The sequence below is a fragment of the Echinops telfairi genome, unplaced genomic scaffold (assembly GCF_000313985.2).
Source record: "Echinops telfairi isolate 266 unplaced genomic scaffold, ASM31398v2 ScPeMD7_2;HRSCAF=8, whole genome shotgun sequence".
NCBI classification, from domain to species: Eukaryota; Metazoa; Chordata; class Mammalia; order Afrosoricida; family Tenrecidae; genus Echinops; species Echinops telfairi.
Window position 1 is genome coordinate 21,764,724 of NW_022103898.1, and position 15,927 is coordinate 21,780,650.

The 15,927-nt window shown below is 46.1% G+C and overlaps 1 protein-coding gene across 1 annotated transcript in view; it reads left to right on the forward strand.

Annotated features, from left to right (window-relative positions):
• ALDH1L2 (aldehyde dehydrogenase 1 family member L2) overlaps positions 1-15,710 on the forward strand; it is a 78,858-nt gene extending 63,148 nt beyond the window's left edge. Inside the window, exons 16-20 of the mRNA XM_013004054.2 lie at positions 2,799-2,897; positions 4,353-4,518; positions 7,962-8,067; positions 12,878-13,077; positions 15,323-15,710. Coding sequence (XP_012859508.1) covers positions 2,799-2,897; positions 4,353-4,518; positions 7,962-8,067; positions 12,878-13,077; positions 15,323-15,378 — 627 coding nt within the window. The 3' untranslated portion in view covers positions 15,379-15,710. The remainder of the gene's footprint in view (positions 1-2,798; positions 2,898-4,352; positions 4,519-7,961; positions 8,068-12,877; positions 13,078-15,322) is intronic.
• Positions 15,711-15,927: the final 217 nt, after the last annotated feature.

Sequence of the window (15,927 nt, forward strand, 5' to 3'; positions counted from 1 at the left end):
CCGCTAGCCACAACGTTCCACCGCTAGCCACAACGTTCCACTGCTATCCACAATGTTCCACTGCTATCCACATCGTTCCACTGCTAGCCACCGCGGCTAATTCCTCTGACGTGGACAGCCTATTTCTTCTTCACGGCCTGATCTTAGTCTGGAAGCTCTGCTGAAACCGGTTCACTTTGGTGACCCTGCCGGTGTTGGAAATACCAGTGGCATAGCGTTCAGCATCACAGCCACACACAAGCCACTACAATACGACAAACTGGCAAACAAATGGTAGAAGACTTCCCTACATCGACCTAATTGGCAATGGCAATGGCCCTGTCTTAATGCACGATGCTTCTATACGATATTATCCTGGGGAAGCTGAGTACACAGGACACAGTTACACTTTTTTTTTTTAGATCATTTTATTAGGGCCTCTTACACTTGTTACAACCCATACATCAAGTGTATTTGACATATTAGTACATATATTGCCATCATTCTTTTCTAGACATTTACTTTCTATTGCCCAGTTATACTTTTTGTAACTCCTGGTGAGTATTAAACCACTTCAAAGTATAAAAGAAGTATTAAAAAAAACCTTAAAGATCAAAATAAAAACCATTGGCCTAGCCCTTATTCTTCATACCTGAGACCTGGGAACACAATGAGATATTGGGCTAAGACGTTTCAACTTTTTGGTGGACGCTTATGGTCTTCCCAGAGGAGTCCCAGTAGCGCAGTGGTTACACATTGGGCTGCTAACAACAGGTCAGCAGTTTGAAACCACCATTCACTTCGTGGGAGAAAGACGAGGCTTTCTATTCCCAGCAAGAGTTATAGTCTCAAGAAGTTCAATTTGTACTCACTTTAACATGAGGGAAGCCTTTATTAGTCGATTTTGCAAAATTGGGCACCCAAGCCCGGAGACAAATTGGGCAGAGATGGCACGCCTCTCAGCCCCTCTGGAAGTATCATATCCCCTAGTTTGAAGATGCCCTCCCCTGATTCCTCATTTGCTGAGTTCTATGGTGAACAATCTCCTGAACAGTACCTACTCCTTTCATTTAAGGTTTCTCCCTTTGGAGCAGTTTCCCTCTCCCCACCCTCTCCCCTGTCTTAATTCATCCAATTCACACGTTCCATAACCCAGGTGCCTGGGCTCTAATGATTGGTACATCAGCTATCCACTGGTGCCCTGGTGACTTAGTAACTGCATAAACTCTTTATTCTCCTATTGCTGAAGATGGACCGGCCTGGTGACGTATTTCTCACTATGAGTTGGAATGGACTCATTGGCAGTGAGAAAATGTATAGCCTTCTCAGTTCTTTCAGTTAGCTAGTCTGCACACTGAGCAGGACTGGTTCTCCATCCCCCATAAGTGCAAAGCTCAACAAACAGCCACAGCAAAATGTTGCCACACATGGGAACCAAAGAAAACGGGGAAAGGAGGGCCCTTGAGCTTCTGGGACCAGGTCCTATGGAGTAGCCAGGTGAGGCTTCCGTGACAGACGTTGCCTGCCTGTCCATGGACAGGCATCAGCCATCAGAACTTTCTCAGATGCTTGGGTTTCTGTGGACCTTCCAAAGTACGTCCTGGAGAAAAACAAACAAACAAAAAGGGAATAGGGATTTTTGTTCTACATCACATTTTTCACAACATCTAACCGAGTGTTAATCTTTACCAGGTCTCTTTACTCTCCTGGTTGTCCAGTAGCAGTGAAAAGAAATGGGCAAAAAACGTTCAAGGTGGAATGACTGAAATCCAGGGAACAATCCCAGTGTAGTGGTTCTAGAGAACCACTCTCCCCCCCTTATTTTGAATATTCACAGAAGTGCACTTGATACTCGATTCTCCAAAGAGGAGCAGGATGCTAGGCACCACGGGAAGAAACGCCCAACCTTCAGGAGTCTGAACTCCTACCATCTGTTGGACTGATGTAGCTGCCGTTGAGTTGATTCTGGCTCTTGGAAACTCTGTGTGTTCGGGGAACTGGCCCCACAGGGTCTCCCAGGCGGTCCCCTTGGGGAGCAGATGGCCAGGCCTGCTTTGGAGGTGCTCTTGGGTGGGTCCGAGCTGTCATCCCTTCAGCTAGAGTCAAGCACTAAACCATTTGTAGCATGTAGACTCTTTTCCTACCATCTAAAGACCCGCGATCCAAGAGAATCAGCATGCTGTTGGACTGCTTGGAAGGAGCACAACACGCATACAGGGAAAATGTGTTATTTCAAAAAAGTCTGTGGTATTTTCAGCCTGGTCCGTGGAGGTTTTCTGGAGGCAAATTAGAAGCTAGACTTACAAAGAAAGATGCTTAGAACTCCAGCTTCCTTTCCAGTCTGTCATTTACAAGAGTCCCTCACTTCAGAGATCTTTTCAAATTTCTCTTTGGGGAAAAGAATAGATTTTTCCACCCTTTTTGTCTGTCACATAAAAGCTTTCTACACTGACAATTCAGAAAATTTAAAAGCAAAATCTGGCACCTAAGTTAGTACCTTTAAATGTACGGGATAAACTAGATTCTGCACGCAACACAAAATGTGTCCTTGATAAGTCCTTATCATCGCACACATTTTTCTTAAAGAGTGAATGAACCAAAAAAGGGGGACAGGAAAAACAAAATCCCTACGAGAAAACATGCTAGATAAAAACGAGTTACCTCCAAGTAGTTCTCATCACTAACCACACCGAGGCGATTGTGTCCTTCTGTAGCTTCTACGTGTTGTCTGCTGTTATGTCCAAACCATGTGTGTGCAATGGCTGACAACCTTGACCTTCCCAAATGATGGAAACAACATTTTCTCTTCTGCTTCCAAGGGTATGGGAGCAGTATTTTTCAACAAAGGGGAGAACTGTATTGCAGCTGGGCGGTTATTTGTGGAAGAATCCATCCATGATGAATTTGTGACAAGAGTGGTAAGGCATTTCAACAACTCCATGAATTATACATGGAATTATATATTATATATTTATATGTAAATTATATATATTAACCTAAAAAGTACTTCCTGGCTATTAATGAATTTTTAAGTAGGATAAATAACATTTTGTAGTTATATTTTAAGCAACAATCCCTAACTTTTATATCGGTACACTGGCATATTTACAGATAATATGTATAGAACGTGCTTTAAAATAACAGGAGGGAAGGAAGTGAGTAGGAAGGACAATGAGTTGGGACTTATGGAAACTAAATAATAGGCACATAGGCTCATTATATTATATTATTTGTATATTTTTATATTTTCCTAATAAAAATCATAGATCTATATAAAAAGTTGATAAAGTATACTTAAGAGTTGCTATTTCCAAAAAAAAGAGTTGCTATTACCTACACCCTGCTCTGCATTTATAGCATAATTTATAGCCTATGAGATCCATGATATTGGTGAGAGATAGGCCTTACATTTTAAAACGACTGTGAGAGACGTATCGCTAGAGTCTTATAAGGTCCTTCGGGGTCAGATGGGCTTTACAGCAATGAGTGGATGGCTACGGACTAGGAACATTTCTGCATCTATTTGGGGCCTAAAGTAAAATGTATGGCCCTGCAAGGTCATGTCAACCCCGATTCTGTCTTTTGGTTAGAATTAGACAACGCAGGAGCCCTGGTGGCATGGCAGTTTTGAGTGGGCTGTGATCTGCATGGTCGGCAGTTTGAGACCACCAGCAACTCTACGGGAGAAAGACGAGCTTTTCTCCCTGTAAACAGTTACAGGTGACGAGGAGTCGGCACTGACTCAATAGCAGTGAGTTTGGTTGGTTTTTGTTTGTTTTTTAGAAAATACAGAGATAAATTAAGATTGCTGAGGAACAAGACAGAATCACAAAGACACACCGTTGATGCACAGCGTGTGATAAAGATCGGTTTTGATCAGAAGGTTACAGCAATTCCTCTGGCATGGTTGTACCAGGAGCATTTCACAAGAACAGTGGGCCACCTTTAGGGGTGGTGGGAAGATTCACAATGAGGCCACTTTAGAAATTGTTCGGCCATGAAGAGTTTAAAAATTATGCAGTGTTAACAAAACAGCGGCTCGCTACTTTAATGGATTAATATTCCAGGTAATTTGATGCAGCGCTCATACCATATGTTCTGGTAGAACAACTTAAAAGGTCGGATTTGCAAGTCGGGAAAACGCCACAGCCCTTAGTGGCTGTCGTCTGGTAGGCAAGTCACTTCACCTCGGTTTTTCCAGTTGGAAAATGGAAACATGAAAACCTCCCTCCAGTGGGTTGCTCTGTTGGCTAAATGGCCACTCACCTTTCAGCAGCTTAGTACAACACCCAGTACCTGGTAGGAACTCGGCCGAGGGTAGCCGTTATTATTATTAACAGTGAATTGTGTTTTGTGAACTGGGTGACATACAGGTAGAAGAAATTAAAAAGATGAAAATTGGTGATCCACTTGACAGATCTACCGATCATGGGCCCCAGAATCATAAGGCCCATCTGGAGAAGCTTCTGCAGTACTGTGAGACTGGTGTGAAAGAGGGGGCCACCTTGGTGTACGGGGGAAGACAAGTCCAACGGCCAGGTAAGATCGCCTCCATAGGAGTGTACAGGGTGCTTGGCTTCTTAATTTGGAAAGGATGTCAGCAATGTTCCCTGCAGCACCTTCTGGCCTCCGAAGCAAATGGTGGTGTTTATATTATACTTAGAAGACCTTTTATTGATCCTGCTTGACTATATCTCTACTGTGGCACACTGGGCATTGTTTTCCTGAACCCCAGTTTCCTCCTTGTGGAAATGTGCCCCCTAGGCTGTACAAAGGCTGTGGAAATCAACTCTCCCTGTGGATGTGATTTGCTGGCAAGGAAACAAGTGTGGTGGACAGCAGTGTTCTTTGGGCACTGAAGCGCTTGATTCATGGCAAACGTAGTCTGCGGCAGGATTCGTCCCTGCTGTCAAAGGAGCCCTGATGGCAATGTAGGGGAAGGAGGGTTGATAGCCACAAGGTCAGCAGTTCAAACCCACCAGCTGCTCCTTGCGAGACACTTGAGGCTCTCTACTCCTGGAAAGATTTGCAACCTCAGAAACCCCACAGAAGGGTCTCTCTGAGTCAGAATTGACTGATGGCAATGGGTTTGGGGTTGGTTTGTCTAAAGCAGAACCTATCCATGAAAAATCTAAATGGCCCAAAGGCATTGCACTTAAAGGGGGGGAGAGAGATGAACAACTACAAAGACTCCTTTTTTGCTGTGGCAGGTAGTTTGTGCACCGCTCTGGCTATTAGGCGCCATCCTCACAACTGTGCTTTGTGAGCCCATTGTTGTAGCCCCTGTGTCAGTCCATCTCATTGAGGGTCTTCATAATTTGCCCTGTATTTCCCCTAAGAACTGAATTTTAGGATAGCTAAATAGCTGATAAAGGAGACTCCTTACAGGAAAAAAAAAAATCCCTGATAATTACAGTAGACAGAATGGTAGGGTTGGGAAAATCACCATTTTGCCTCCATAACTTAATGAAATAACCATTTCAGACCGTGTTCGCAGTGAAAGTTCATGTTAAGGGGTGAAAGGTACAGGGACCTGGTTGTTTGCAAGGTATCAAATTTAGCACCCCTGAGATCTCTGGCCTATCTTAAAGGGGAAAATAGAACTTTACAAAGGAGGAGCCAGGCTGTCCTGGAGCCAGGGAACTCTGCCCCACTCCCCATTGGTTTTGGCATCACTGAAGGAAGGACAACTGAATATTGGGCGTTTCCCACTGGGGCGCAATGTGTAGTGCACAGCCTCACCTCTGAAGTATGTGTGCCAAAATGTTTAACTAGAATCTAATCATGCCTTTAGGTCAGACTTTCCATCTACAAGAAATATGAGTGGGTAGAAGAACAAACCAAATTTCACCACACAGAAGCGATAGCAAATCAAAACCCTAAGATAAACTTTAAGACAATGAATCAGTCTCTTTGACAAGCAATCTCATGGGGAAAAGGAGGGCAGAGACGGAGGGAAGATTCCACATTGAAACACCTTGAAGAGCTCTAAGGACAGTAATGAAAGATTAGCTCCTGAAGGGAGCACTTACACTGTGGTTAGGATGTGAACGAATGAGGTAAGATTCATTGCAGGGTGGGTCCCCTCAGATCTCTTTGCCGGGCAAGTTGACACAGGAAATCCCTGAGAACACGTCACAGGCAAAGTTCCTCAGGGCAAAGCGGTGCAGACAACGTGGAAAAGCAGGAAGAGGAGGGTCTGTGTTCCCCAACACCTGACCATCCTGTGGCCAAACTTTGTTTAATTCAGACATCACGGCAGTCTGCTTACCGTGGCTGCAAGACCAGAAACAGCATTGCTTCCCCCATCAGCTCGTACTGTTGAGTATCTTCAGCTTCATCTGACTCATAGAAACCTTACAGAATGGAGTAGCACTGCCCTGTAGGGCTTCCTAGGCTGGTGTAGTGATTACGAATTGGGCTGCAATCTGCATGGTTGGCAGTTCAAAACCACCAGCAGCTCCTCTGGAGACTGGGCTTTCTACTCCCGTAAATAGTTACACTCAGAAACCCATACATAGCAAGGTCACGATGAGTCATCATTGAGTTTGGTGTGGTTTGGCTTTAACTCTTTATACAGGTGGTGTAGTGGGTTATGTGTTGTGCTACTAACAGTTAAAATCAGCAGTTCAAAACCACTGGCCGTTCCACAAGAGAAAGATGAGGCTTTCTACACCTGTAAAGAGTTAAAAGTCTCTGTAGAATTGGTGAACCAGTATGGGAATCAGTATAGCACTTCCTTAAACAAATGCAAATGCACATACCATATGAACCAGCAGTCTCTCCACTGGGTGTGTCCCCTAAAGAAATAAAGAATACAACTCAAACTGACATGCGCATAGGAAACAACCCCAAACTCCAACTGTGGATAGGAATGGATCAGCAAACCCTGGTCCAGTCATACAGTAGAATATTCTGCATCAATAACAAATGATGTCAATTCTCATAAACACCGCAAGACCTGGACAAAACGAGAAACCATGATGTTTAGCAAACTTAGTCAATCTAACAAAGATGATACATGTTTAATCATACCATTCTTATAAGAAAAAACAAAGCAAAAGAAATGTGGTTTTTACACTAAAGCAACGATGATGACGTCTACAAGGAGGCCCGGGAGGGGGTGGGAACAGGGAGAGGGGAGGGCGGGATATGGTATTGAGGCGCGAGGGAGGGAGGATGGGGTGGGGGAACAAGAGAACCACAGTAAGGGAGGGGTTAACGGGACATTGTTGATTTCATTTGGCAAGATGGGCTGTGTGACTATATACAGTGTGCTTCTTAAAAAAATTTTTTTAATCCCTCCAGAGTCCTTACCCCTTGGCCCTAAATATTGGTCTGAGTGGTTGGAAAAAAAATGGGGGCAAGAAAAAGTAAAACTGAAATCGACTTTGGATTCTTTAGGGACAAACAAGCTCAGGTCAAACATTAAAAAAAAAAAGAGTCATGGTCTCAGAAACCCACAGGGGCAGTTCTATCTGTCCTAAAGGGGCGCTAAGAGTCCGTGAGTTGTGGAATCTTTACAGGACCAGGTTGCCAGTTCTTTGCTCCCACAGGGTCGCTGGTGGGTTTGAATCACCAACCTTTCGTTTCTCAGCCAAGTGCTTAACCATCACCCCACCAGGGTTCCTACCTTGACTGCCTACAAGATGCATCACTTTAGTACCATCAGGTGGTCATAGAGGCAGAGAAAGTTGCTTGGGTTCAGAACAGAGAGGGAGGGGGCTTTTCTGGCAGAAACAGAGTCCCTGTTCTCAGTCTCTGCATTGAGCCCAAAGTCTCCGAGGTGGCAGCCGGGAGGGCAACCAGAAATTCAGACCATCTCCCAGCACAGCCAGAGGCAGAGTGAACCAGGAAGTGAATGTCTTCCTGGTTTTACAGAGCCAGAGAGGAAGGAAAATAATTATCATGGAATTAAGCAGGTGAACTATTCAATGAAAACTGCCCTCTCATTGAAGTTCTTTTCTGTCTTTTTCTCCTAGGCTTTTTTATGGAACCAACTGTGTTCACAGGTGTGGAGGACCACATGTACCTTGCCAGAGAGGAATCCTTTGGGCCTATCATGGTCATTTCTAAGTTCCACAATGGGTATGTTTTCAGACACGGGTTAACTAGGGTTTGATTTGCTACATTTCCCCATCTCTATTATTGTGCTATATAAGAGCGTATAAAATCAATAAAGATGGGATTTCTTACCACTAAGCATAACTGCCTTAATCAAATCATTGGGAACTAAGGTAGAGCGTGATATGGTTTTGCGTTTCAGTTTAAATGAATGGTTCACATGGTTACGTTTGGTGGTGGTTGGTTTTAGAAAGCGATCATTGTTAATGACCAGATAAAAACTAAGTGGGGACAAGCTTGCATCCTCCCCTTTGGGAAGAGAAGAGCATCATCAGACCATTTCATTACTGAATGTGTAAATGAGTATCAGACTTTGTTATCACGGCATTGTCACATTAACCAGCAAGACCTATTAGTAGTTGCCACAGAACAATTTAACGTATTTTATTTTACATCAATCTACTGAGAATTGAAGATGTGCCATCATTTTAGCAAGAGTGTAAATGTAGACACCATGTGGATAAGGTTCTGAATTTTTCATCATTAAATTAAGAAAAGCAGCAGAGAGACATAAAATGCTAAATGTCACATCTATAAACGTTTTGTGTGATTGACATTTTAATGTATGTGGGGAAAAAGGTAAACACTGAGAAAGAAGAGACCGGGTTCCCCTGTGCACGCTAAGAAAGGCAACAGTTGTGAAATCAGGTTCTTTTGCCCCAAAGCAAGACTGGTATTAGCACCGGTGATTACCATCCAAAGAGCCGATACTCAGATTCTTATAGAAACAGCCACCCAAACCCACTGCCATTGAGTCGATGCCAACTCATGGCGACCCGATAGCAATGAGTAGACCTGTGTCCCAGAGGGTTCCCAAGGCTGTAATCTTTAAGGAAGAAATTGCCGCATTGCCACAGAGCAGTTGGTGGGTTAAAACCACGGCCCTTCTGGTTAGCAGTCAATTAAGTATTCACTGCACCGCCTGGGTTCCCTGAGATTTCCACAGTCCCCATGTAATCAACTATAAATTAACTATAAAGTTTATGTTGGTTTGTTATTTGTTATTCAATCTAAACCTTTCTCGATTGCTCCCCATATCAAAGGGGCCACAGGATAACTGAACTCATCAAGCAGTGTTTCATATGATTGATTCTCTCATGGTGTACTGCCCCAATTCATCTGAGTTTAGACTTCAGGTTTATTTGAACCGATGAGAAGATGAAAAGGAAAACAAAAACCAAAAAAAACAGGAAAAACAGACTATAGAGTTCAGGAGGGCTTCTAGGACTTAGATAGCCACACTGTAAGAGACTCTTGGAGGCACTCCGCTGCCCTGAAGGAGTCCTGGTAGGATAGTGGGTTACCTGTTGGGCTGCTAACTACAAGGTCAGCAGAGTTCAAACCCTCTAGCTTTTCTGAGAGGGAAAGGTGAGCTGTCTACTCCTGTAAAGACTTACAGTCTCAACTGCTAACCAAAATGTCAGTGGTTCAAACCCACCAGCTGATCCTCAGGAGAGAGATGTGGGTCTGCTTCCCTAAAGATGCCAGCCTTGGAGACCCTACGGAGCAAGACTGCCCTGTCCTGTAGGGTCGCTGTGTTGGCATCAACTTGATGGCAGTGGGTCTGGGTTTAGTTGGGCCCTCAAGGAGCTGGCCACCTGATGGGGAGAAAGCCAGAGAGGCAGACAATTAGTCCACTGAAGAAGAAGGCAAGAAGGCACAATGAGTAAGGGCATGCTTCTGCCTTTGCATGTTAGGGTCCCTGTGTGACTGGGCTAGCTATTTAATCACATTGTGCCTCAGTTTCTTTATTTGAAAAGCTGAAATAAGAGTACCTATTTATTTAGTCATGCTGAGGACTACACCAGCCAAGGATTTGCTGCTGCTGCTGCTGCTGCTGCCACCGCCGCCACCATCTCAGTATGCTTCTAGATGGGGGCAAGGAATGGCATAGCACCATGACACCCCAACAGTCCTCAACAAGAAAGGGCATGAAGCCATCTTTCAGCCTCAAATGCAGTCTGTAGACATTTGAGTCATTATGTCCACAAGCCTGCTGAGCAATGTGAGGCTTTTTGCAGTGTCTCTGTGGCCTCTACGGGTCCCAGATTTCTTGTGCGAGGTTAAGTTGTGCAGAGTGAAGGTAAACTTCCCTAGGTGGCATCAGCAATCAGCCATCAACTGCTAACCTAAAGGCCAGTGGTTCAAACCCACCCAGCGTTGCTTGGAAGGCCTGGAGATCTTCTTCCATAAAAACGAAACCCTTACGGAACCGTTCTACATCCTAACACGCAGGGGCGCCAGGGGCCCAATCGATTCAGCAGCAATCGGTTTAGCCATTTTTAAAAAAATCATTTTATCGGGGGCTCATACAACTCTTACCACCATCCATACATCCATCCATTGTGTCAAGCACATATGTACATTTGTTGCCATCATCATTTTCAAAACATTTTCTTTCTACTTGTGTCCTTGATATCAGCTCCTCATTTCCCCCCCCCCCAACCTCCCTCCCTCATGAACCCTTGATAATTTATACTTTTTTTTCATGTCTTATACCACTGTCTTCCTTCACCCCCTTTTTCTGTTGTCCGTCCCCCTGGGAAGAGGTTATATGTAGATCATTGTGATCGGTTCCCCCTTTCTCCCCCCACCTTCCCCTACTCTCAGGCATCGATGGGATCAAGTATCAGGCATCCAAGACCTAGAACAAAAAATCATATCAATGCAAATGAGGAGGCGCACAGAGTGGAGACCCCAAACCCATCTGTAGACAATTGGACATCCCCTTACAGAAGGGTCACAAGGAAGAGATGAGCCAGTCAGGGTGCAGTACAGCACCTACGAAACATACAACTTTCCTTTACTTCTTTAATGCCTCCCCCCACTATCATGACCCCAATTCTACCTTACAAATCCGGCTAGACCAGAGCATGTACTGGTACAGACAAGAGCCCGCAACACAGGGAATGCAGGACAGATAAACCTCTCAGGACCAATAATGAGAGTAGCGATACCACTTTTGTTTTACAGTCAAGATTGCCTTTGAAAATCCACTGGTGGGCTCTTCTCCGAATCCCTTACTGTTTCTCCAGAAGTTCAACACAGTGCATTTCCCCTCTGGCTCTGGAACGGATTCGGTTTCTTTGCCGGGGTAACAGATGAAAATATTGGACTTGCATTTACTGGCTGTGCTCAGAGAAAAATTGTGAATTTGTAAACATTAGGCTCACATCCAACAAGGCCGTTTTTATCCTATGACAGGGATGTTGGTAGGAACTGCACTTGCCCGAGAGAACAGCAGGTGCATGTCTCACAGCCAGGCGACCATCCCCGCCCCCAACCTACTGGTGTGGTGGTCACTGTCCCCTCGTTGTCATTTAATGGTCATCTGTCATTGGATCCACTCCCACGTGAAGACGTGAGACCACTGTATAAAATACGGTACAAACCAATCGCATCCCCGGGGACCGAGCAGACCGGCTTCTCGGGGGTTCTGAGACTGGTAATCTTTATGAAAGCAGTCTCATCTTTCTCCTGAGAAGCACTCAGTGGGCTCAAACCACTGAGCTGGAAGTTAGCAGCCCCACGCGTAGGCCACTGTGCCACGCACCCACCGCCATTGAGTCCATTCTGACTCAGCAACCAGGGCTCCTTACAGAAGCACAAGGGAAGACATTGTTTTAAAAGTATGATGATGTTGTTGCCCCTGCCCACAGGTGCTTCACGTGTACTTGATGGGTGAGCCACAAACAGCTGAAAAATCAAGCCAGCATCCCTTAGTTCATTCTACTAAAATACTGAGTTTGGACAAATATGTGCTCCCTGGTTACGGCTGACTTTTACTGAGCTTTTACCGAGTCCTGCATGCAGTTAGTTCAGAGCCCCGGTGGCCTTGTGGGCTAGGCCTTGGGCTGATAACTGCAAGGTTAGCAGTTCAAACCTACCACCTGCTACATAAGAGAAAGTGGAGGCTATCTGCTCCTATAAAGATTTACAGTCTCATAGACCCTAAGTAGGGTCACTATGGGTTGGTCATGATGAGTCAAAATCGACTCAATGGTAGTGGGTAGGGTTTTTTTTTAATCACGAAGCAGGTCCTCACATTTTTCATGAGCGTGAACAGAGGCATGTGTGAAGGGAACCATTGGCCCAAGGTCACCCGGTGTCTGACTTAACCACTCTGCACTTACAAGGGCACGGGAAAGAGCCCTGGAGGCATGGTGCTTACATGTTAGGCTGCTGACCTCGAGGTCAGCAGTTCAAAACCTTGAGCTACCAGGAGAAAGAGGAGGCTTTCAACTCTGGTGAAGAGTTACAGTCTCCCAAGTTCATGGGCCGACCTTGCCCTGTAGGGTCGCTCTGATTTGGCATTGTCGCAATGGCAGTGAGTTTGAGGTTTGTCTCCTTGTGGGGCCTAGGACGGCTTCAGAGCCAAGCCCTTTACTGGGTGAGCCTTGAGCTGTGGGTGCAGAGCTGGAAGAACCGGAGGCAGATAAGGGGGCGCGTTGAGAATAGGTTCAGAGAGGGGTTGGGGGACAAGGGGCCCCGGGAAGAAGAAAAGGATGACCCTGGATCCTATTTCAGAAAGGCTTCACCGGGCGCATCCAGATCACGGATACCTGAATCATCATATTTCACTGGTGCCAGCCTGGGACAGTTCTAAAAATGTCTAAAAACATTGCCAAAAATTGAAGCTGCTGGCAGGAGTGTTTCTTTGCTTCTAGTGGGTGGAGCTAGCCCAGAGGCAGGAGGGAGAAAAGAGGACTACTGCTTTGAGACTGTCCCGCCTTACATTGAACGAAATCTTCTGTTCCCCTAAAACCATCTTTAGGGACATCGATGGAGTGTTGCAGCGAGCGAACCACACAGAATACGGCTTGGCCTCGGGCGTTTTCACCAGAGACATAAATAAAGCAATGTACGTGAGCGACAAGCTGGACGCGGGGACCGTCTTCATTAACACGTACAACAAGACCGACGTGGCAGCCCCCTTTGGTGGCGTCAAACAATCTGGCTTCGGGAAAGACTTAGGTACGCCTTCCTTTGCCCGCCCTGTGTTTCTCTGTTGCCAAGTTACAGAAAAACTATGTTTAGCGAGCGCTTGGGTCGCCTTGGGAAGGGCGTCTCCCGCGCGACAGTTCACAAGGCACAAAGTAAAGCCCCGTCTGGCGCTAGGCGGGTGCTCAGTTGTTTCTGTTTCAGGCAAATGGCTTTATTGGCCGCAACAGTCATGCAGGAAGAGTCCACAAATGGCGAGAGAAGCAGTTCTCCTTCCAGGAAAGAGAGTCCCTTTGAAAGAAAGGAAAAGTTCTGACAATCAATCGTAAGGAAAACGCCTCTGGCTTGTCATCTTGCTCTTCAGCATGATGTGGTTTGGCTCTGGGAACTAAGAGGAAACCGAGACGTGAACTTGGGTGGAGGCTGCTGGCCGGCTAGCTCCAGGACTGAATGCTGTTTGGCTGGCCTTCACAGCCAACACTGCAATTGGCGTGCTTTTCTGGGTGTCTGGCAACTCAGAGGTGGAGTTAGTAAAAAAGCCCACAGTGTCATTCCCTGTTGGCAGAGACGCTGTCTGCTTTGAAATAGCGCAGTCCCTTGCTTAGGAGCATCCAGTTGATGGGCAACTCCTCCAAACAGCAAACCAAGCCCACTGCCACCGGGTCCATGCTGACTCACAGTGACCCGCTGAGTTTCCAAGGCTGCCACTGTTCCTGGGAGTAGCAAACCCACTCTTTCTCCCTCGGATCGGCTGGTGATTTTGACCATGTGGATCGAGCCCAGTGCATCCCCACTACACCACCAGGGCAACTTGTGCTTGCCCTTTCATGGTGTGTAAACGTACCCTCATTCTGAGACGGTAGAACCAGCCCCTATACTGCCTCAGATTCTTCACAATCACATCCTCCTGGTGCTCATGCAGATTGTTTTTTTTTACTGTTTAATTGACAAATAATTCACATACCATACATGTCAGTGGCTTTAACTCTTTGTGCACCGTGCAACGCCTTCAAGCCTTTACTCCCTCTGCAGTGAGGCTCAGCAAGAAGCTCATGCACGCACCCCTGCTGACAGCGCTACCAATCCTACTTACAGACACATCGCGGCCATAACCCTAACCCACTTTGAATTTTAAATACTTCCAGAGTCTCAGACCCTGTCCCAAGCACTTTACTTATCAGTGCACAAGCCATTCTCGCCCTGGCCCTGGGACATGGCTATTATTATCTTTGTTTTACAGATGGAAAAACTGGGGGTCTGGAAGAATCACCTGGGGATCTTGTAACACTGTGGATTCTGATCCTGAATATCTGGGGTGGAAAAACACATTCTCAGCCGAGATCAGACTCATTGGAAACCCAGTTCAAAATAAAGTTCCAAGAGGAGAGGCAGACCTACTTATCTCTGCTTGTCTTAAACTAAGATTAGACCAAAGCTTCCTCTCTTGTGCTCAGTTTCTCTTCCTTTCACATAACCCTATGAGAGCCCTGGTGGCATCGTGGTGACTAGTTGGGCTGCTAGCTGCAAGGTCAGCAATTCAAAACTACCAGCCAGCTCCAAGGGAGAAAGGCAGGGACTTCTACTCCCGAAAAGAGTGACAGTCTCGGAAACTTGCAGAGACAATTGGACCCTGTCCTGAAGGGCCGCTATGAGTCAGAATGGGCTCAGTGGGAGTGAGTTTGGTTTGAGTATGTTTTTTTAAAATCATTTCATTGGGGGCTCTTACAGCTCTCACCACCATCCATCCATCATCCATCCATTATGCCAAGTGCATTTGTACATATGTTGCCATCAACATTTTCAAAGCATTTTCTTTCTATCTGAGCCCTTGGTATCAGCTCATTTTCCACCTCCCTCTTGGTTGAGTGTTTAAACAGTCTTGGGCACTCTTGTTCAGCCTAAACTCGACAAAGGATCGAGATAAAGAATTGCTCCTCAAAGAGAAAGTTTCAGGGTTTCAAACTGACCCAACCAACCCTCTGGTCTTCAGAAGGCCAGCTCGCTGGCCGTGGCCCTCACCGCTCAAAAGTGTGGCCCTGGGACCACCGGCATCAATATCATCCTCAAAGAATAGTTTAAGATAGGCAAAGCGCCCACCCTAGATGTCATCCCATTGAACGTGCGGTTGAACAAAGCCCCAGGTGGCCCACATGAACATGAAAGCTAACGCCAGAGTAGCCCCGGTCTTTGCTCAGGGACCTGTACGCCGCCTTTACCTGGGTGGAGGTGGCTGTGTTCACATCCACCTTTCAGCATGGACTGCTTTTCTCTTTCCTAGGCGAGGAAGCACTGAACGAATACCTCAAAACCAAGACGGTGACGCTGGAATATTAGAACAAGGCCGCCGTCAGGAACCCCTTGGCAGACAGCCCCAGCCCTGCGTTCTTGGCAACACCCAAGCAGCCTGGGCGTGCTGCAGAGGCAGGGCACCCGGAGCCAAAACACACCAGGTGCCATCAAGAGACTCGTGGGCCAGAATGTCTTCTACTAAGACTTTTTATACCTTAACACGATTGGCAGTTGTTGGAATTTGATTACATTATGGATTATACACATTTCTAAAATACTAAGCTGCTTCCCCCACTACCCCACCCGATTAATCTAACAACGATTAATCTAACAATGGTTGTTTATTCTAAACCATGAAATCATGAAGCTTCCCGACATAAGGTGCTATGTTCAAACCGTTGTGCGGCATGTACAAATTGGGACCTCGGAACCAGGCAGGCAGTGTTGTCACAAAGATCGTCTTTTGTACTCCCCAGGAACAGCATGAGGGTAGCCCGAGAGGTGTTGCTACCATGTCAGAGAGCCTTGTGAAACAAAAACAGCAAAACACGAGCCGATTGTTTCTCCCTGCACTTCTGAAGGCCACGTCTCTAC